Source organism: Pleurodeles waltl, chromosome 5 (assembly GCF_031143425.1).
Source record: "Pleurodeles waltl isolate 20211129_DDA chromosome 5, aPleWal1.hap1.20221129, whole genome shotgun sequence".
NCBI lineage: Eukaryota > Metazoa > Chordata > Amphibia > Caudata > Salamandridae > Pleurodeles > Pleurodeles waltl.
Genome location: NC_090444.1, coordinates 988415005 through 988438621, shown reverse-complemented (window position 1 = coordinate 988438621; position 23617 = coordinate 988415005). Strand labels below are relative to the sequence as shown.

General features: G+C 44.4%; 1 protein-coding gene across 1 annotated transcript in view; it reads left to right on the top strand.

The window, feature by feature from the left end:
- FNDC1 (fibronectin type III domain containing 1) overlaps positions 1-23617 on the top strand; it is a 1110328-nt gene that overhangs the window by 545866 nt on the left and 540845 nt on the right. Inside the window, exon 12 of the mRNA XM_069235143.1 lies at positions 20273-20353. Coding sequence (XP_069091244.1) covers positions 20273-20353 — 81 coding nt within the window. The remainder of the gene's footprint in view (positions 1-20272; positions 20354-23617) is intronic.

The following is a 23617-nucleotide window of genomic DNA, read 5'->3' as shown; positions in this document are numbered from 1 at the left end:
AATCAAGTGGGATGGATTATTGGCATCAGGTGCAAAGTCTTTTATGAGACATGTTTCTGTAATGAATATGAGGTCTGATGTTGTACCTGAGAGAAGGTCAAAGGTGTTAACACTATTTTCTCATGGATATTGCATTGTACAGTATATATTTTTGTTTTTGTGTTTCTTTCTTCTTCATGTCAGGGTGCTATGAGGGGGATGAATTGTGTAGTACGGATGGAAGTGGAGTGACATAGAGCTTTTTGATGTGGCTAGTTTTGGTGGGTACTGTGCTTGTGACTTTTGGTGGAGGTGGAAGCGAGGGTGTTTATGGTACACTACAGTTTTCAGCTTGGCAGCAGACTACCTGCTCTTGTCGCACAGCCACTTATTGCTTTTTGGGGAAAATGTTATCCTCTTCTCTCAATGACCAAGACCACTTGCATAATAACGCTACTAAGGCTCTATCTCAAGCACAAGGTTCAGTGGCCTTTTCTAAAGCAGTTGGCCGGCGTCATTTTCACCACTTACTAACTGCTTATCAAACAAAGATCCCGGCCACCTTCTTGTATGCTTTGGAATGTACAGAGATTTCTAAATTGAATTTCCTCGACAGGATAGAAGCGCAGATTCTAAGACACCTAGCCTGTTGCAACAACTCAGCCTCTGTGGTGGCTCTCAGGATTAAATTTGGTATTAAGAACACTTTTGTTCTGGGTTTAGCGGCGGTGGTCCAGTGGGCTTATAGCCTTGTTCATAGTAGGGAATTCACTCTAAGAAATTTATCTTATATAGAATCCTTTGGCAGATAAAAAGAAAAATCTAAGTTTTTCAGAAACTACATCTGGCTATGCAATTGTTGGAGCTTGATCCGGGCCTGATTCCCTCGTTGCCACCTCTTGCTTTGAAAAAAAGTTTGAAAGAAGTGACATGGTCCAAAAGATTGCCTTTGGACTTAGGTGCCTGTTGTCCAAAGAGAAGAGTGCTCATGGGTGAGGCATCTGTTTATCTTTTTGAGATTGGATAAATTGCCTCTCAGAGAGCTAACCTCTAAATGGGATGGATCCGATAATAACTGTGATCATTGTCAATTGGGCACACAGAACTTAAAGCATGTATTATTTGTCTATCCGGCTCTAGCAACACTTAGGAAAAAATGGTTAAAACCTCACTATCTGTATTTTTATATTTGTTCTGCTGGAGATGTCTTGGAAGCAGTTTTTAATCCTCCAAATGAAATATTTTGTTATAGGATTTTTAAATTCTTCCAGTCCCTTTTAAATATTTTTTGAGTTTTTGTGTATTGGTGGTAACTTAAGATAACTGTGAGCGGTCCATTAAAGCAGCACCGAGAATCACTATCGGTTGTTATCCCGTGCACCAAGGGAGTGGAGCTTTATTCTATTTCCATTCTATTTTTGGTAGATCATGATAATATCTTATAATGCAGCCCTGATGTGTGGCGGGTTGGCTCTTTGGGGATTTAAAAGATCACCTTACATTCTGGAACGTAAACGTACACTGCACAACTGTCTTTTTTAGATATATTAATGTCTGCTACGGCTTTTTACAAGTGTGGTCTCTTTCAGAGTACTGACTTGCACTGTCTGTAGGAGGCTGGCCTGGCTTATAGTGGGTACCTAGTGGTACTTACACCTTGTGCCAGGTTAATTTATCCCTTATTAGTAGATTAGAAGCGTTTTAGCAGCTTAGGCTGATAGAGGTAGCTATAGCAGAGCAGCTTAGGCTGAACTAGGAGACAGGCAAAGCTCTTACTATACCACTTATATCACTTAGCACTATATCATAAGATACACAATACTCAGAGTTACTAAAAATAAAGGTACTTTATTTTAGTGATAATATGCCAAAAGTATCTCAGAGGATGTACTCCCTTAGGAGGTAAGTAAAATACACAAAATATACACACAAACCAGAATCAGGTAAGTAAATAGTTAGAAAAGTAGTGCAAACACTGTAGAACACAATAGAATGCAATAGGAGACAATAGGCCTAGGGGCAACACAAACCATATACTCCAAAAGTGGAATGCGAACCACTCATGGACCCCAGACCTAGTGTAGTGTGTAGAGGGTTGATGGGAGTGTAAGAAAACACTAAGGGTGTCCAAGATACCCCACCCTAAGACCCTGAAAATTAGGAGTAAAGTTACCCTACTACCCCAGAAAGACAGTAAAGTCGAGATAGGGGATTCTGCAAAGACAACAACTGAGTGCAAAGCACTGAAGACGGATTCCTGGACCTGAGGACCTGCAAAGGAAGGGGACCAAGTCCAAGAGTCATGCAAGTGTCCGGGGGGGGCAGGAGCCCACTAAACCCCGGATGAAGGTGCAAAAGGTGCCTCTAGGTGGAAGAAGCCAAAGATTCTGCAACAACAGAAGGCGCCAGGAACTTCTCCTTTGGTCAGAAGATGTCCCATGGCGTGCTGGAGGATGCAGAGTTGTTTTCTAGCAGAAACACTGCAAACAAGCCTTTCTAGCTGCAAGAGTCGTGGTTGAAGGTTTTGGGTGCTGCCTGGGCCCAGGAAGAACCAGGAGGTTGCCCCTTGGAGGAGGAGACAGAGGGGGCGCTCAGCAATACAGAGAGCTCATGCAAAAGCAGGCAGCACCCGCAGAAAAATCTGAACAGGCGTTTAGAAGATTTGAGCATGACGGTCAGCTCAGCACAACAAAAGAGGGTTCCATGAAGTTGGAGTCCAACTCAGCGAGTTGGGCAATGCAGGACAGAGTCCTGGGGACCTGGGCTAGGCTGTGCACAAAGGAAGTCTTGCAAAAGTGCACAGAAGCCCTAGCAGCTGCAGTTCACGCAGTAAACAGGATTACTGTCTGGCGTGGAGAGGCAAGGATGTACCTCCACCAAATTTGGACAGATGGGCCACTGGTCTGTCGGGGACACTTGGATCCAGCTCCTGTGTTCCAGGGACCACGCTTGGGAGGTGCTGGTCAAGGGAGTGGTCACTCCCCTTTCCTTTGTCCAGTTTGGCGCCAGAGCAGGGCTGGGGGGATCCCTGAACCGGTGTAAACTGGCTTATGCAAGGAGGGAACCATCTGTGCCCTTCAAAGCATTTCCAGAGGCCAGGAGAGGCTACTTCTCCCAGGTCCTTCACACCTATTTCCAAAGGGAGAAGGTGTAACACCCTCTCTCAGAGGAAATCCTTTGTTCTGCCTTCCTGGGACTGGGCTGCCCAGGCCCCAGGGGGGCAGAAACCTCTCTGAGGGTTGGCAGCAGCAGTAGCTGCAGAGAAAACCCCTGAGAGTTAGTTTGGCAGTACCCGGGCTCTATGCTGGAGCCCCAGACATGCATGGAATTGTCCCCCCAATACCAGAATGGTGAGGGTGACTTTTAAGTTACTTAAGTGCAGTGTAAAATGGCTGTGAAGTAACAAAGACGTTATTTCACCCAGGCTGCAGTGGCAGTCCTGTGAAAGAATTGTCTGAGCTCCTTATGGGTGGCAAAATAAATGCTGCAGCCCATAGGGATCTCCTGGAACCCCAATACCCTGTGTACCTAGGTACCATATACTAGGGAATTATAAGGGTGTTCCAGTGCGCCAATAAGAATTGGTAAAATTAGTCACTAGCCTGCAGTGACAATTTTAAAAGCAGAGAGAGCATAAACACTGAGGTTCTGATTAGCAGAGCCTCAGTGATACAGTTAGCACCACACAGGGAACACATACAGGGCACACTTTATGAGCACTGGGGTCCTGGCTAGCAGGATCCCAGTGACACAGACAAAAACAAACATACATACAGTAAAAATGGGGGTAACATGCCAGGCAAGATGGTACTTTCCTACACAACCCCCCCCAAACGAGGGACAATAAGGCTAACCTTGCCCAGATGAGGCTTCATTGTCTAAGTGGAAATATCTGGAGAGTCTTTCTGCATTGGAGTGGGTACTCCCAGGTCTATGTTCCACTGTATAGTCCATTCCCTGTAGGGATATGGACCACCTCAACAATTTAGGGTTTTCACCTTTCATTTGTTTTAGCCAAAGTAGAGGTTTGTGGTCTGTGTGAACAATAAAGTGAGTACCAAACAGGTATGGTCTCAACTTTTTCAGTGCCCAGACCACAGCAAAGGCCTCCGTCTCTATAGCAGACCAACGCTTTTCTCTAGGGGTCAACCTCCTGCTGATAAAAGCAACAGGTTGATCCTGGCCCTCAGTGTTAAGCTGTGATAGCACTGCCTCAACCCCCAATTCAGAAGCATCAGTCTGGACTATGAACGTTTTGCAGTAGCAAGGGCTTTTTAGGACATGTGCAGAGAACATGGCCTGTTTGAGCTCAGCAAAAGCTTTTTGACAGCTAGCTGTCCATACTACCTTTTTAGGCATCTTCTTACTAGTGAGGTCATTAAGAAGAGCTGCAATGGAGCCATAATTCTTAATTCTAAAAAGGCTCTCACCTGGTTTTAGGCTGTAGGGGGTGCCCATTCCATAATAGTCTGGATCTTCCCCTGCAGTGGTGCAATCTGTTGCCCACCTACCAGGTGGCCGAGATAAACCACTTTTCCCTGCCCTCTCTGGCACGTTGAGACCTTGATATTGAGGCCTGCCTTTTGCAGGGCCTCCAAAACTTTCCACAGGTGGACCAGGTGATCATCCCAGGTGGAGCTAAAGACAGCTATATCATCCAGCTATGCTGCACTAAAAGCTTCCAACCCTTGCAGGACTGTGTTCACCAACCTTTGAAAAGTGGCAGGTGCATTCTTCAGACCAAAGGGCAGCACAGTGAATTGATAGTGCCCTCCAATGGTTGAGAATGCAGTTTTAGGTTTTGCATCTTCTGATAACTTAATCTGCCAATACCCTGCAGTTAAATCAAAAGTGCTCAGATACTTGGCAGAAGCCAGTGTATCAATCAGCTCATCTGCCCTGGGTATAGGGTGAGCATCTGTCTTGGTTACTTGGTTGAGCCCTCTATAGTCAACACAAAACCTCATCTCTCTTTTACCATCCTTACTGTGAGGATTTGGAACCAGCACCACTGGGCTAGCCCATGGGCTTTCTGAAGGCTCAATCACTCCCAAGTCCAACATTTTCTGAACTTCTTGTTTAATGCAGTCCCTGACATGGTCAGGCTGCCTATAAATCTTACTCTTGACAGGTAAACTGTCTCCAGTATTGATTGTATGCTCACACCAAGTAGTGGTACCTGGTGTCAGTGAGAAGAGTTCAGAAAACTGACTTAAAATATTTACACAGTTATCTTCCGGCTCAGCAGTAAGACAATCTGCAAGTACTACTCCCTCCACTAAGCCATCAGCTTCAGTGGTGGAGAAGAGATCAGGGAGAGGGTCACTCTCTTCTTCCTGTCCCTCGTCAGTTGCCATGAGCAGGGTGAGATCAGCCCTGTCATAGTGGGGTTTTAGGCGGTTGACATGGAGCACCCTAAGGGGACTCCTGGCAGTGCCCAGGTCTACCAAGTAGGTAACCTCACTCTTTTTCTCTAAAATTAGATGGGGACCACTCCATTTGTCCTGGAGTGCTCTTGGGGCCACAGGCTCCAATACCCACACCTTCTGTCCTGGGTGGCACTGGGTCAGGACAGCCTTCTGGTCATGCCATTGCTTTTGCACCTCCTGGCTGGCCTGAAGGTTTCTACTGGCCTTTTTCATGTACTCAGCCATTCTTGATCTTAAGCCAAGTACATAATCTACAATGTTTTGTTTAGGAGCTTTTAAAGGTTGTTCCCAACCCTCCTTAACAAGTGCAAGGGGACCTCTCACAGGGTGCCCAAAGAGGAGTTCAAAGGGGCTGAAGCCCACTCCTTTTTGGAGTACCTTCCTGTAAGCAGAAAAGGAGGCAAGGTAACAGGACATCCCATCTCCTTCTGAGTTTTTCAGGGAGTCCCATTATCATACTTTGAGAGTTTTATTAAACCTCTCAACCAGATCATTTGTTTGTGGATGATAAGGAGTAGTGAACTTGTATGTTACACCACACTCCTTCCACATTGCTTTGAGGTATGCAGACATGAAGTTGCTACCTCTGTCTGACACCACTTCCTTAGGGAAGCCCACTCTGGAAAAGATTCCCAGGATGGCCTTTGCCACTGCAGGAGCTGTAGTGGTCCTTAAGGGGATGGCTTCAGGGTACCTAGTGGCATGGTCCACTACCACAAGGATAAACCTATTGCCTGAAGCTGTTGGAGGGTCAAGGGGGCCAACTATGTCAACCCCTACCCTTTCAAAGAGTACCCCAACCACTGGAAGTGGAATTAAGGGGGCCTTTGGAGTGCCACCAGTCTTGCCACTGGCTTGGCAGGTGACACAAGAGCGACAAAACTCTTTGGTGTCCTCTGACATATGAGGCCAGTGAAACAGGGGAACAAGCCTGTCCCAAGTTTTACTTTGGCCCAAATGCCCATCCAAAGGAATGTCATGTGCCAAGGTAAGAAGAAACTCTCTGTATTGCAAAGGGATGACCAATCTCCTGGCAGCTCCAGGTTTAGGGTCCTTTGACTCAGTATACAGGAGATTGTCTTCCCAATACACCTTCTGGCTATCACTGACATCCCCATTCTGCTGTTTGACAGCTTGCTGTCTCAAACCCTCTAGTGTGGGACAGGTCTGCTGTGCCACACTCAGCTCTTCCCTAGCAGCCCCCCTGCACCCAAAAGCTCAGCAGTCTCTGCTACCAGCTCATCTGGTGTAGGTTCTGCACAGGGAGAGGATTCCTCTTCCTCAAAAGGGGAATCTTCTGGTGAGGGAGGGATAGTGGGCAAATATTTACCCTTTCTACCCCTAGCTTTTGGGAGCACTTGGTCCATTGTTCCAGGATCCAAGTTTCCCTGCCCTTTTTGCTTTTTGGCCTGAGCCCTGGTTAAAGCAAAAATATGCCCAGGAATGCCCAGCACTGCTGCATGAGCCTCCAACTCCACGTCAGCCCAAGCTGATGTCTCCAAATCATTGCCTAGTAAGCAATCTACAGGTAATTCAGTGGCTATACCAACTTTCTTTGGACCAGTAACCCCTTCAGTTGAGATTCACAACAGCCATGGGGTGGCTAAGTGTGTTATTATGAGCATCAGTCACTTGGTACTGCTGACCAAGTAGATGTTGATCAGGGTGAACCAGTTTATCTATAACCATAGTTACACTGGCTCCTGTGTCCCTGTAGGCCTCAACCTCAACACCATTAATTAGGGGTAGTTTCTTGTACTTACCCATATTAAGGGGACAAGCAACCAAAGTAGCAAAGTCAATGCCACCATCAGAGACTAAAACAGCCTCTGTGGTCTCCCTAACAAGACCAACCCCAACTACACTGCCAATAGTGAGCCCAGCTACACCCTTGAATTAGCTATTTGTAGTAGACTTCCCACCACCACTGCTATTACTAGGGGCACTAGAGGTTGCAGTTGGGGTTGTGGTGGTGGGAGCCTTTGTGTTTTTCTTTGGACAAGTGGCATCACTTGCCCAGTGGCCTTTTACTTTACATAAATAACACCATGGTTTTTTCTGATTGTGAGAAGAGGATTTGGACCCATCCACCCCCAGAGGATTTTTGTGGGCCTGATGAAGACTCAGAATGTTTTTTATCTTTGTCCCCACCCTTGTCAGAAGACTTATCATACTTCTTCTTGTCATCCTTGTCACCCCCGTATGAACTTTTCTGTTCACTGTTGTTCTGACCCATTTGTCTGCCTTTGTTCCCAATTCTTGGGGAGAGGTCAGATCTGAGTCTACCAAGTACTGGTGCAACAAATCAGACACACAATTGTTCAAAATATGCTCTCTCAGGATTAGATGATACAGGCTTTCATAGTCAGTCACCTTACTGCCATGTAACCAACCCTCCAAGGCCTTCACTGAACAGTCTACAAAGTCTGTCCAGTCTTGAGAGGACTCTTTTCTGGTGTCTCTGAACTTAATCCTGTATTGTTCAGTGGTTAAGCCAAATCCACCCAAGAGTTCATATTTCAAAACTTTGTAGTTATTAGCATCACTTTCTCTGACAGTAAGGAGCCTATCCCTACCCTTACCAGTGAAAGGTAGGTAGCCACAAGATAGAATCCCACTGCCTTTGAGGGACCAACTGTACCATACAGGCCCTCTCAAGTGCAGCAAAACACTTGTTAATGTCATCCCCCTCCTTGTAAGGGGGGACTATCTTATGCAGGTTTCTAGAATCTGCTCTCTAACAGGATTGCTAACAAAACACTGATGCTGCCACCATGGGGAACTAACCCCAATCTCTGCCTTTCCCTCTCTACATCCAGAGATTCCCTGTCTAAGGCCAGCTGCTGCTGTTTTAGCTTCAGCCTGGCCTCTTCCAACCTCATCTTTCTGAGTTCCCTTTCCATTAAGTTATCCTCAGGGTGGGAGGCTTGGGAATTGTGAGATACAGAGGAAATGTTGGAATTGGCAGAGAGAGACCTGTCCCTAACTGGCTGGACTCTAGTAACCTGGCCTTTAGGAGTGAAAGGTGCCCTACTAGTGTGTGACCCCCTCCCAATACCAGTGTCACTAGGTGGCCTGTTAGCTGGCAGGCCCTTGGAAGCACTCTCCCCAGCATCCTCAAGGGACCCCTCTGAGTCTGGCTGGGTACCCCCTCCTCTACCTCCTGATCCTGGGACGGGCCAGACTGGTTCTGGTCACTTTCTAGGAGAAGGCTAAGGAGAAGATCTTTTGTAGGATACTTACCAATTGCTAAACCTCTTTCAATGCAGAGACCCCTCAAACTTTAAAAGTTTAGATTACCATATGTTGCCTGGACAACTGTGGGAGTAAGCTCTGCTTCAGACATGGCAGAAAGGATTTAGGACAGAGAGAGACAACGTTTCAGGAACTTTTAAAAGTAAAGAAAAAAACTTTTTCAAACTTTTGAAAACTTTTGAAAGTTTTCAGAAACTTTTCAGAAACTTTTTAGAAAGTTTTAGAGAAGGAAAGCTTAAACTGTTTCGGTTACTGTGTATATTCTGAAGTATTTGGTATATGTTTTTCTTATGAAAAGCACCAATGACAAAGTGGTAAAGCAGTTACAAGTACTTATCCCACCGCTGCACCACCAATGTAGGAGGCCGGCCTGGCTTATAGTGGGTACCTAGTGGTACTTACACCTTGTGCCAGGTCCAGTAATCCCTTATTAGTAGATTAGAAGCATTCTAGCAGCTTAGGCTGATAGAGGTAGCTATAGCAGAGCAGCTTAGGCTGAACTAGGAGACATGCAAAGCTCCTACTATACCACTTATATCACTTAGCACTATATCATAAGAAACACAATACTCAGAGTTACTAAAAATAAAGGTACTTTATTTTAGTGACAATATGCCAAAAGTATCTCAGAGGATATACTCCCTTAGGAGGTAAGTAAAATACACAGAATAAACACACAAACCAAAATCAGGTAAGTAAACAGTTAGAAAAGTAGTGCAAACACTGTAAAACACAATTGAATGCAATAGGAGACAATAGGCCTGGGGCAACACAAACCATATACTCCAAAAGTGGAATGCAAACCACAAATGGACCCAAGGCCTAGTGTAGTGTGTAGATGGTCGCTAGGGATGTAAGAAAACACTAAGGGTGTCCAAGATACCCCACCCCAAAACCCTGAAAAGTAGGAGTAAAGTTACCCTACTACCCCAGAAAGACAGTAAAGTCGAGATAGGGGATTCTGCAAAGACAACAACTGACTGCAAAGCACTGAAGATGGATTCCTGGACCTGAGGACCTGTAAAGGAAGGGGACTAAGTCCAAGAGTCACACAAGTGTCCAGGTGGGGCAGGAGCCCACTAAACCCCGGATGAAGGTGCAAAAGGGCTGCCTCCGGGTGGAAGAAGCCAAAGATTCTGCAACAACGGAAGGCGCCAGGACCTTCTCCTTTGGTCAGAAGATGTCCCACGGCGTGCTAGAGGATGCAGAGTCACGGTTGAAGGTTTTGGGTGCTGCCAGGGCCCAGGAAGGACCAGGATGTCGCCCCTTGGAGGAGGAGACAGAGGGGGCACTCAGCAACACAGAGTGCCCATGCAGAAGCAGGCAGCTCCCGCAGAAGCACCTTAACAGGCGTTCAGAAGATCTGAGCATGACGGTCGTCTCAGCACAACAAAAGAGGGTCCCACGAAGTCGGAGTCCAACTCAGCTAGTTGGGCAGTGCAGGACGAAGTGCTGGGGACGTGGGCTAGGCTGTGCACAAAGGAAGTCTTGCAAAAGTGCACAGAAGCCCAAGCAGCTGCAGTTCATGCAGTACCCAGGATTACTGTCTGGCGTGGGGAGGCAAGGACTTACCTCCACCAAATTTGGACAGAAGGGCCACTGTACTGTCGGGACACTTGGATCCAGCTCCTGTGATCCACAGACCACGCTCGTCAAGATGAGAGGGGACCAAGAGGACCGGTGATGCAGAAGTTTGGTGCTTGCGTTGGCAGCGGGGAGATTCCGTCGACCCACGGGAGATTTCTTTTTGGTTTCCAGTGCAGGGTGAAGGCAGACAGTCCTCAGAGCATGCACCACCAGGAAACAGTTGAGAAAGCTGGCAGGATGAGGCGCTACAATGTTGCTGGTAGTCTTCTTGCTACTTTGTTGCGGTTTTGCAGGCATCCTGGAGCAATCAGCGGTCGATCCTTGGCAGAAGTCAAAGAGAGAAGTGCAGAGGAATTCTGGTGAGCTCTTGCATTCTTTATCTGATGAGAAACCCACAGGAGAGACCCTAAATAGCCCTCCTAGGAGGATTGGCTACAGAGAAAGGTAAGCAGCTATCAGGAAGGGTCTCTGACGTCACCTGCTGGCACTGGCCACTCAGAGGTGCCCATTGTGCCCTCACACCTCTGCATCCAAGCTGGCAGAGGTCTGGGACAGGTGCTGGTCAGGGGAGTGGTCATTCCCCTTTCCTTTGTCCAATTTCGTGCCAGAGCAGGGCTGGGGGGATCCCAGAACCGGTGTAGACTGGCTTATGCAAGGAGGGCTCCATCTGTTTCCTTCAAAGCATTTCCAGAGGCCAGCAGAGGCTACTCCTCCCAGGCCCTTCACACCTATTTCCAAAGGGAGAGGGTGTAACACCCTCTCTCAGAGGAAATCCTTTGTTCTGCCTTCCTGCCTGGGCTGCCCAGGCCCCAGGGGGGCAGAAACCTCTCTGAGGGTTGGCAGCAGCAGTAGCTGCAGAGAAAACCCCAGAGAGTTAGTTTGGCAGTACCCTGGCTCTATGCTGGAGCCCCGGGGATGCATGGAATTGTCCTCCCAATACCACAATGGTATTGGGGTGACAATTCCATGATCCTAGACATGTTACATGGCCATGTTCGGAGTTACCATTGTGACGCTACATATAGGTATTGACCTATATGTAGTGCACGCGTGTAATGGTGTCCCCGCACTCACAAAGTCTGGGGAAATTGTCCTGAACAATGCGGGGGCACCTTGGCTAGTGCCAGGGTGCCCTCACACTAAGTAACTGTGCACCTAACCTTCACTAAGTGAGGGTTAGACATATAGGTGACTTATAAGTTACTTAAGTGCAGTGTAAAATGGCTGTGAAATAACGTGGACGTTATTTCACTCAGGCTGCAGTGGCAGTCCTGTGTAAGAATTGTCTGAGCTCCCTATGGATGGCAAAATAAATGCTGCAGCCCATAGGGATCTCCTGGAACCCCAATACCCTGGGTACCTAGGTACCATATACTAGGGAATTATAAGGGTGTTCCAGTGTGCCAATAAGAATTGGTAAAATTAGTCACTAGCCTGCAGTGACAGTTTTAAAAGCAGAGAGAGCATAAACACTGAGGTTCTGATTAGCAGAGCCTCGGTGATACAGTTAGGCACCACACAGGGAACACATACAGGGCACACTTTATGAGCACTGGGGTCCTGGCTAGCAGGATCCCAGTGACACAGGCAAAAACAAACATACGTACAGTAAAAATGGGGATAACATGCCAGGCAAGATGGTACTTTCCTACATTGCCTGATGCACTTTAGGGTTTTATTCGTAGAGAGCGAATGGGGTTGAGTCTTACTGCATATAGAAGCTAATACCTCGTTTTAAACCTGTTATACTGGTACATATTTTATTTTGCCCATTGTGATAAATTTCTATATTTATTGTCTGAGGGGTATTACTGTGATTGCATAATTGATATTTCATTCTTATTTAGGAAATTTGATTCTTAATGTTTTATGTCACTTTGTATTTGGTATGCATGTGGACCTCTTAGGAGTTCCAATTCATGAAATAAATAAACGTGAATAAACTTGAAACGTAAGAAAACTACTCATGCAGAATAACAACATTAGTTTTTAAACTATTTACTCCAATAGCACTCACAGTCTTGCTTGAAACTCTGTTGTATCCTGTGAAGCTTTGAATGTCTCTCTCATAGGTTCAACCAAAACAGTCTGAATCTTTTTAGTCCTCTTCTTGGCAGATGAATATCCACAGTATGTAATTATTCATAATGTAACCATTTTCTTTCCTTCAGGAGGCTAGATTGCTAGGTACACCTTCTGAATTACAACAGTGCCCTAGCTCTGTCCTGGAGCAAATATCCTATAGTCTATACACCCCATATAATTTGTAACAAAGTGGTAGAACAACCATCTCCCCACACTAAGTTCCCATTTCTAGTGTCCTAATCTTCTTAGCCTTTTTTTGTAGGATAGACTATCATCTTCCTATGTCTCACAATCCAATAAATGTTGTCTGTGATGGCCATAGATTTAGCGTATGAAGAATAAATCGTCTTCCCCTCTCCTTGAATTTCAGAGATACCTGAGTATCTGTTTTTATATATGAGCCGGAAGCATATAGCAGGATAGAGGTATCAAGCATAAGTCTTTGTCTGCAAAGCAACGGTACTGGATACAGGAGCAGTATTAGTATGTTATGAAACCACTGTCATATTTCTTCCTTTGAAAGTGATGAATATTAACAAGCAATGCATCAAACATCTAACTTGTACTAACATCTAACATCTAACTTGCACATGTACTCTCAAAATGTGGTTGTTTTGCACCACGTAGGGGAGCAGCCACACAAACAATCCAGGAAAAGAGTGATAGGTGAAATTCTTGAATTAATCCCAGCTGCTGACAAGTGCTCAGTGTATATTTCATAACATGTTTTGTATGCTCAATGTACACCTACATGGACTAAACTTATGTAAACCAACCTTGGTCCTGCTCCAAATGGACCATTCAAGCACAGGCTGCCTTATGTGCTCTGAATTGGAACAAAAAAAACATGATTGGTTTTGGACTTGTTAGGCCTCATCAATGAGATGGCTGCTGATTGAATTTTATATTCCCTACTTATTGTTGTGACACAGCAAGGAAATGCTTCAGATCCAGATATACCCTTTGCTCATAGTATGTGTCACTGCAAAAAATGAAAAAAAGTCATGAGTGAAATGTTGAATTAATCTCATCCACATGGTATGACTCTTAGCTGTATTCAAACCCATCTGTGTTTTGCTCACTGTGCCACTGCAATAAATGGACCAACCAAATGCATATCAGCCTTGGACATTCTCTCATAGGAACAGTCTTGCCCGAACGATCAGGGCATATGCATTCTGAACAGGAACAAAGGCAACTTCATATCTGTGAAAGGTTGTTGGGCCTCATCCGTAGTAGACATGGCACCCACTTCCTTGCCTTTATGGACTAATTGTCCTTCACAGTAACCATGTATGACAAACTGTGGTGGTCATAATAACAAGGCCTCCAAACTGCCAGCCACTTTTAACTAAAAAGTATACAGGAACTGCAACAAGAAAGTCTTCATCATCAAACATAATTATGATTTCTGTGACGCTTGTGTTCTAACCAAGATATTGAGATCTGAAGAGATCCTGACAATGAGTCCTTGAAAGTTATCAGATGCATTAAAGAACAAGATTAGCTTTATCAGTAACAGCATATCAAGAATTCCAAGCCATGAAAAATGGGAGGTATTCTGCAATTTAACTTTAGCTTTGCTGAGAGAAAAGTTTGGGCCAGTTGTAATCGGACCTTTTAAAAATAAGGATTTGGAAAAGACCCTTATCTATTTATGGAATGTATTAAACAAATGTATAACAATCAGCTGTACAGAGACTAATTTGACAGTGAGTTTTTGACATAGAACAGAGGCAAAATCCTTCGATTCTGATAGTCACATGCATCATTTCTTTCCCAGTTTCTTCTATAAACTTGCAATTTTTAAAATTCCAAAAAGCCATAATAAAGACCTATATGTCTAATTCTCATAGTCCAAGATTGAAAGAAGGCATCAGAATAGATTGCTTGAGGACCTTTTTCTTTCCTCTGTTTTACCATTCCCCCTTTTCTCCCAGTCTATGTTAACATTATGCCTTTTCTCTTAAAAATGCTAGTGTATTTAATTCATGCCATGGACCTGTTTTGTGTAACATGTTCTGATGCCCTGAAGAACATACAAAGCTACAGTAACTGGAGTAGTAGTGGAATGATGTGAAGTGGTGTAGTGGGTGTAGAGGATAATATGGTGGTAGTGGATGATAGTGCAGTGGCAGAAGGTAGTAATATGGAGCTGTTGTATTGTGAGGTGTCGAATGTAGTGGAGTGTGGTCTTTAGTGGTGGAGGCACACTGGTGACAATTGATAGTGGGTGCTGGGTGGAGTATAGATGCAGTGGTTGCATTGGTAGTAGTCAACGTTCATTGGACATGGAGCCGATTACTCCGCTATCCAGTTTATCATATGCTTTATAAAATAAGTAAATGTAAGTATTCTAACCCATCATTGTTTACTGTGTTATTCAATCTTTACCATTAAATATTCTACTTTAATTCAGACCTTGAGCATTTTTTTTAATGTGCTATGTGTGTTTGTTAACTACTTTTTAAACATACGGTTTTCATCTATATCACTATGACAGCAAACCAATGTAGTTTGCCATACCCATAATGAATGAGGAACAAGCCTACAGATATATGCGATGTGCCAGCCTTAATTATTGGTAGCATGCATTGGTGCTCGGGTTACAGATGATAAAGAGATAATAGTATGTGCTGGTGCTGTTGGAAACCAACATAGGCCAAACTTGGTCCAGTGTGTCCTGCTCCAACATTTGAATGGTTCACTGGTTGTTCAACAATTAGAAATATATCCCTCACCAATCCCCTCTTCACATGCAGTGGCACATTATCTGGCTGTTCATTGTGAATCCAATAACTACGACCCTGTACAAGACATCTATTTTATATATAATCAAGCTTCATTTTATCACAAGATTAGGACTCAGCTTCATCTTTCAACCATCCCATCGCTCCCATCTTCTCACAGTTCATCCTCCAGTCCCTTCCACTGTCCCTGTACTGTAGAGGATTTGTGGAGGTATCCACACGCTATCCAGATCTGTTTCTCCACTCTCATGCATCAGTCCATGTTGGCCTCCCACTGTCCCAACGTTGGGGCAGTGGTGCCACCCCATTTCTTTTTAATGTCATGCCTTCATCAGGGCAGTATTGTAGAAGAGGAGTGTGTGTCTACCGAGCATTTAGTTCTTCCAGATACTCAGCATCACAACCCTTGCATTTAATTCTGATGGCTTCTCTAAGGCTTCGGATAGCCTGCCTTCAACTGCTTCCCAGAACGTTCAGATCCGTGGACACAACCATTTCTTGTGTATGAGCGTACCTCGTTGTGTGCACCATCTGAGTCATCTATCTGTTGTTACCTTGTGCATGGTGAATATTCTAGAGCTGGTATAATTTGCTTAGTGCAGGATTTGGAGCAGGGTCAGCCCTGGTCGCCACCTCCTTCTAAATCAGTCTTTGTCCTGCAGTTTGCTAGGGCCTTCCTCCCATATCTCCCGTAGGACCTTCAGTGAAGGAGTGCTATTAGCCAGAAAAGTGCTGTTGATAATGGAGATGGCATGCTGGTGTACTGAGGCACCTACAACATTACACTTTAGCAAGCCGTCATGACATAGCTCCTCCGACAGGTCTATACAGCCGCAGAGGAGGTGTCTAACCTAGAGGTACCATAGATAACAAGTAGTACTGATGGCCTGACTTAGAGTGTGGTGGAGGGGGTGACTCCATCACAGATGTGACAGACATCCTGTCCTTCATATTACAATCCCATTATGGCCTATGGAGATTGTAATATGTTGGAAGGGAAAGCCATCATGGATGTGATGGAGTAACCAATCCCTGAAACTCTGAATCGGGCCATTAGTCAGGAGTTCTTCAAAAGATAACATTCCTTGATTTATCCAAATGTCTCCTAGTTTTGGCATACCAAGCACATAGCATTTTTATGACCTTCCACCCCACCTAGGGGGGTCAGACGAGCTTCCTTCAACAGGAGTGTCTGAAAGGTCATCACTCCCTGCCAGCTTGTCCATTTGGTAGACCATGACTGTCACAATGGGATTTGGTAACTCCTTCAGCCTCTTTTTCATGTTTATCCATTTGATATACCTCTGTGGGTACAGGGCATTCCTGTCTGCCTGAAGAAATGTTATGTCTGGTCTGAGAAGGACCATTTGTTCAGTACAATCAACTGTGTGATCCAGTAATAGAGGCAGGGATTTGGTAGTGCAATATCCCCTTCTGCCGATTGCCTGGTGAGTGTCTCGAGAGCGATGCGGAGCGTGCCACCATCCCAATGCAGATGTCTGGTTTCAGCTTCTACTGACTTAAAAAAGCACAGGAATCTTGAACAAGGAGTTCTATAGAAAATACAGGAATTTTGGTAGGTAAATCATTTTATAAAGGGCTGCTCTGCCCATCAATGACAAGAGCAGGTGTTGCCAGTGGTTCACATCCATTTTTAATTCCTCCAGGAGCCTGCCCAGATTATGTCCATAGAAAAGGGGACTGTTAGAAATTGGGTCTCTGGTTGGCAAAGGTATGCACCCTATCGAAGTAGGGACCACAAACATAGTCAGGGTAGGTAACAACACAACCCAAATTTTCCTGCGCACACCCTCAGCTAGCTTGGCACAGAGCAGGCAGGATAAACTTAGAAGGCAATGTGAAAGTATTTGTGTAATAGCACACACAGTAACACAGTGAAAACACCATGAATACTCCAAACCAGGTTAGGAAAAAGAGAATATTTACTTCATCAAACAAGACCAAAAATTACAAAAATCCTTCCAGTGGAAGTTGCGATGTGAAGTTTTAAAGATTAAATGTGAAAACAGTGCTTAGAAATCACTAGCAGTGCAAATTTAAAGTTCAGGCTGACCGCGTGGGAGGGTAGGCCCACTACAGAACCTACTCAGGGTCTGTTGAAACAGTAACTTGAATGGAATTAGGTGCTGATGCAGATGGCACAATGCACCAGTATTTTCCATGTAGTTGGGCCACTTTAATGTTGGCAGGCTCTGTTGAATTGAAGGCGATATGTCACTGTGGGGCCACACAGAGTGCCGTCGGTGAGACGCACAGGCTGTGAATCTTCTGGCGTCTGGCATATGCTACTTTCTCGTCCAATATGGGACGCACTGATTTGTCCGCTGCACTCGGGGCAATGCGTCAATTTTTTTAGAATTCAGCTGCGGAACCCACTTCTGAGACCCAGAGTTTGGAGGGGGCTCTCAGAGAAAGCAGAGTCCAGCAGCTCCAGAAGAGTTGTAGGAAGTCTTTGATATCCCTGAGACTGCGGGAAAACAGGGGGCAAGCCAGCAAGCCCTTGAAGATCACTCTGGTAGGAAGAGACCACTCTGGTGGGAAGGCAAAGACCTTCCAGCAGGGTCAGAAAGCAGAAGACAGCAAGGCAACAAGCAGAAAACTAGTCCTCCCAGAAAAGCAGTCCAGTTGAGCACTTTGACCAGCAGAGCAGGAGCAGTTCTTCTGGCAGAGGTTCAGTTCCAGGTCCAGAAGTGTCTGATTTGGTGGGGCTGGAGGCCTAGTACTTATACCCAAATGTGCCTTTGAAGTGGGGGCGTGACTTCAAAGAGCAGTTTTAAAGTGCACCGGTTCCCTCTCAGCTCAGTCCTGTCTGCCAGGCTATTTGTGGGGCGTTATCAGTACTTTGTGTGGGGTCCGGCCACTACCCTTTGAAATGTAAGTGAGAGCACCTCCACCCTTCCTGTCCAGGAGGACCCATCAGAATGCAGATGAATGCAGATGCAGCTGAGTGTCCTGTGTTTACAGCTGTCTGGGTGGAAAGCACAAGGGGAGCTGTCAACCAGGACATACCAGACATGGATCAGAGACAGGCTGTGAGGCACAGAGAGCAGTGAGGCAGAGAAATGCCTACTTTCCAAAATTGGCATTTCTAAAATAGTAATGTTATATCCAACTTTACCAGTAAAGAGGATTTATCATTACCAGTGCAAAGACATGAAACATGATGCAGCTATTCCTTCTTGATCAGGAATTGCAGCTTAAACGTATATTAAGGAATTCAGTATGCTAACCAATGAGAGGAGCAGGCTTCACTATAGTGAAAAGTGACTTTGGGAGTTTCTCACAATCAAGACTCATAAAACTTAAAAGTACATGTCATGCCTTTTAAATACACTGGCTGCACCAGGCCCTGTGGTCACATAGGGCCTACCCTAGGGGTGATGTATATGCAATTAAAGAGGATTTTAAGGTTTGGTAAGGGGTATTGAATGCCAAGGCGATGTAGCAATGAATCCTCACACACTGGCTGTGCAATGGCAGGCCTGAGGCATGGTTAAGGCCCATGAGTAGCATTTATTTTACAGGCCCCAGTTGCATATAGGGCACTTCACTAGGGACTTATAGGTAAATTAAATAAATATGCCAATTGGGAAGGAACCAATGTTACCATGTTTAGGCGAGAAAGCACAAGCACTTTAGTACTGGTCAGCAGTGGTAAATTGTGCAGAGTCCTACAACCATCAAAAACAAGATGAGAAAAATGGAGGGAGGCAGGCAAAAAGTTGGGGGAAGACCACCCTAAGGCTGTCAGGTCTAATAGTGATGCTCCCATTTGATATAGATGCTGAAGTATGTGAACTCTGTTGTTTCCCTTTGTATGGGTCAGTTCCAGTGCACCATGGGGTCCCAGGCTGCTTTGCATGATTTGGCCAAACACCACAAAAATCTCCAATTCTATCAATGGAGTTCTCAGGCTCCGCTAGATATAAGAGGATGTCATTTGCATAGAACAAGACCACGTCCTCCCAATCAGTCCCATTGAAGGGCCCTAATCAGAATGTCTCTCCCATCCAGTTGGCCACTGGCTCAGTCTCTCTTGTGAACAGGAGGAGGGGACAGTTGGTAACCCTGCCTCACACCCCTCCAAAGGGTAAATTCCTCCAATAGTGTGCCATTTACCTGAACTCAAGCCGTGGGGCGCAAGTACAGCAGTTTCACCCAGGCTCAGAAATAGAGGCCAAAACTCATCTGTTCCAAGATCGCCTGCAAGTATGGCCATTCCATTGAGTTGAATGCTTTTTTGGCATCCAATGCGAAAAGCACAGCCGGTTCTCTTAGTTGTACCTCTCTGGCCAAACATCCAAACAGACATTGAAGGTTATGTCTAGTGGTCCTGTTGGGCATAAAATCAGACTGATCCAAAGCTATCACTTGATTTAGTGCCTGCATTAGGTGGGTCGCCAGAATACTTGCTAATAGTAATACTGTTTATTTTCATCTGTGTGAAAGGAGGCACTTTGGATGATTGACTCAGTGGTAGATTAGCTAAAGTGAAAGATGCCTAACAGGTTGTCAGTCATTTCTTCCCAGGTCATTATATCAGGAATCATTACCGTGTGACCTCTGCTTTGGGAGTCACTATACTGGGAGTAACTTTACATCACATATCATTAATTTTTTATAATCACTGTCCTTTTTTACTTTGGGGGTAAGCAACCTCCTCCAAACCCCCTTTCTATGTTTTATGTGAACTGTAATGAAAAATAAAAACAAAAACCTAAAGGCTCTTTTTATACACTTCAATCAAAATTGGAGCAAGCTTGGGCCCATTTAAATTGCCAATGCAGTCATCAGAAAATCACTCAAAAAGCATGTTAAATGAGTATATGACTAATATATGTATTTTAATAGAATTGGACTGTGTCCTCTTGATCATATTGAGGTTTTACCAAATAAGATTTAAACAAAAATTATCTTTGTGCATTGATAACTTTTCTTTCTAGTTTGAAATGAACAGGATGACCACAGAATTATACATACATTTAGTGCTTTGACAATTTAAGAGACTGAAAAGCACAATATTTTGGGCCACATTTTGCACAGTTTGGAGACATGCTATGAACAAACTATCCAACATTTATGAAAATATGAACATGTTCAAAGATCACTATTACTAGTAATTTATTAAATAAACATATTTAATAGCGTAACATCTTTCTATCACAGAAAACTACTCTGGTCTGGAGACGGAGGTGATGGTGACCACTGAAGGCACAGAGATCTATACCTACAGAAGTGTAGATGAAGGTATTGTTCTAAATGTGTTTCTTCCTCAATGACAGAGATTAATTTTTATAATAGGTTTTTGAAAACTGTGTTGCCTTTTTTGTCATCAGGAGAGGATTATACAAAACGTAACATAATGTCAATGTCTTGGGATAGGGTTAATCTGCTTGTCTTATTGGGTTTAAGTTGTAAATTGTTCTTGAGTGCATTCACAATGGGCCTGACAAAGAATGCATTGTGAATAAAAGATAGAAACCTGCTCCATAGAAGTCCTCATTTCATTATTTATTAATTTTGTTTGAATTTCTTTCTTTATTCATTTAGGATCTTCTAATAAACACTGGTTCACCTAATCGTAGAACTTGGTTTACTTATGGTCTGGGCACTCACATGCAAAGTGTAAATGGAATGACTCCTCTGACCAAACATTCCTCCAGCAAAAATGGGAGGAAAATCACAAGGAGCAAAACAGCAGATACAAACCCCTTAAATGGGCTAACTATTTTGAATAAATTAAACATACACATACTGCACAGGAAAAGGAGGATTGACTGATGCTCCTGTAAACTTGAGGGCACCACCTAGTAGGGAAACAATGCAAGGTTCTTAAAAATTGCCCTTACCCACTAATCATGGCATGCTTCATCATTGGGCTTGTTACAACATCCCAGCGCTAACTAACATCAGGGATGGAGCAAAACAAAGGGATAAAGACAATACATTACATAAACCTAGGGAGCTACTCTGCAAGCCACACATACTTGTACAAGTTAAAACTATCTTTTGGGTGTCTTATACATTCTTTATTCATGGACTCCCTGGATAGGATGAAAAATTGTATCATGGTGGTGAAGGAAGGATATTAATCCAATATTGGAACTTTCATAGATTCACATGCTTGAATCATTCCCAGTTGTCGATATGGGAGTCCCCCGGTACCTTACAATAGCAATGCATAGTGCATGAAGGCCTAAGGCCTCCCACTTTGGTAGTCTACCCTTGTTAATTTAAAAAAGAGACCAAACCTAGGTTTCAGCCAATCAGGCTGCCCTGCCCTCTAGAACACCCCTTTGAGAAACTCCAGTCCCCAGATGTTCTACTGCACGTCATGCTAGGAAGTCTTCGCTGAGCTCTGCTCAGTCACACCTTTCAAGAATAATTTTGGTATCTTTTTTCCTTAGAATATTACTTCTACCAGTTAAAAACTCCTAAATCTTTTTTTTAGTTTGGAGAATATAATTTTTTTTGCTTCAATCACCATGACTGACAAAAAGAAATAGAGTTCTTTCAGAGCCTGTAAGACCTGTGGAAAGAAGAGGCTTCATTTTGAAGACCCTCACAAGGACTACATATATTGGCTCTATCCAGACCATTCAGTGAAGGATTGTAAGGTATGCAGAACAAACAAAACTCTGAAGGACAGGGAGGGCAGGCTGCTCATTTGGCTCCAGGAATTAAAATCGAGGAAAAATCCTCTTTTTGGTTCTGATAGTGAGGAGTCACCTACATCCTCCAGAAAGATTTTTTAAAAAGGGGCAGATCGCCTCACGCTCGCTGTACGAAGGAACAGCCCAAGAAAGCCTTAAAAAAGACTACTCAAGGGTCTTCTAATGCTCACTGCCCTTCTAGTTCTCCTCACAGGAGGTCTAAATCCTCCCACAAAGAGGGGAAAGAATGCTCTGACTCATCAAAATGTCGTAAAAAGGCTTCTTCTGAACCTCCTATGATTCAGAATTCCTTCAAGAAGTCTTCTGGACGCCCTATTCCAACAAAGCAGATGGACTGCTTTCTTTATGACTTTAAGGAGCCTTACCAAAAAGTTTAAGATCTATGCCCATAGTTGACTATATCTGGGATGAGCGGCTGAAGGGTATGAAAAATCCTGTCACTGTTACTGCGGTCCTACTAAGATAAGAAATATAAGGCACCAGACGATGCCCCAGTCTGTCTAATCGGACATCTCAAATCGGACTCAGTTATCACTCAGGCAGCCCAGCACAGACCTAGGAACCCTTAGGCACCATTTTCTGCACCACCTGAGAAAGAGGGAAGACGACTTAATAATACAGGAAAACGCTTCTCCTCAATGTCTTCTCTTACAGTGAGGGCGCCAAATTCATTAGCTGTGATAGGGAGGTATGACAGACAGCTATGAGCCAACATCACTCCTTACTTGGACCAGCCTCCAGAGGAATCGAAGGCAGAGGCAAACAAAATACTGCAGGAGGGGGGAAAGGGATTTGGCTGAAGTCATTGACTGTGCGATGGGCATCGCTACCACTGCTTTTAGACAGTTGACTGGAGCCGTCGTCCTAAGAAGGAAGGGTTGGCTACGCTCAACTTCATTTAGACTGAAAGTACAGAACAAAGTTCTCCACTTGCCTTTTGATGGAGAAACTGTTTTTGGAAAACATATTGATGATTCCATTCAGACTATAAAAACTGATACGGACAGTGACAAATCTCTTGCAACCCTACTTAAAAACAACACTTTCGGGGTTCCAGAGGATGGGGATATCCATCATAAAGAGGTGGTTCTAACAATATAGATTTCAAACTTTCTCCTTGGCTTATCAATCCTTTCATCCTCAATACCCACAGAGGCAGCCTCTCCAAACCACCTATGCTAGAACCACGCAAAAAAAGGGCAGGCTGGCAAACAAAGTATGCAAGCCGTAGACAATGACTCCTTACTAACTCTGGCTACCTATCTTTCCTCATATTTAAGGATAGGAGGAAATGTTTTTTCAAAACTTTCAAAATTGGCAAAACTTTACATCAGACCAATGGGTGTTAAACCTGATTCAATTTGGCCATACACTGGAATTCCTGCAAATTCCAACCGCAAGAGCTCATCCTCAAAGCAATTGGAGGCACTTAAAAACTTCTTTCTTGTCCAGAAGAAATTAAAGGATTGGCGTCCAATCTTGGACCTCGAAGAGCTGAACACTTACCACAAGAAGCAGTCATTCTGTATGATTACTTTAACCGATATTCTCTCCCTTCTCAATCCAGGATAATATATGTCCACTCACGATCTCAAGAATGCACACTTCCACATTCGTATACATTTTGCCCGCAGAAAGTTTCTCAGATTCGTGGTGGCCGGAGTTCACTTCCAGTTCAAAGTTCTTCCTTTTGGCCTGAAATCTGCCCCCAGAATTTCCACCAAATTCTTAGCTCCAGTCGCACATTTGTCACAAAACAAAAACATCAGGTATTCTCGTATTTAGACGACTGGCGCATCAAGTCCAAGTCTCAGGCGCAGAGAGTGACAGAGGCCTG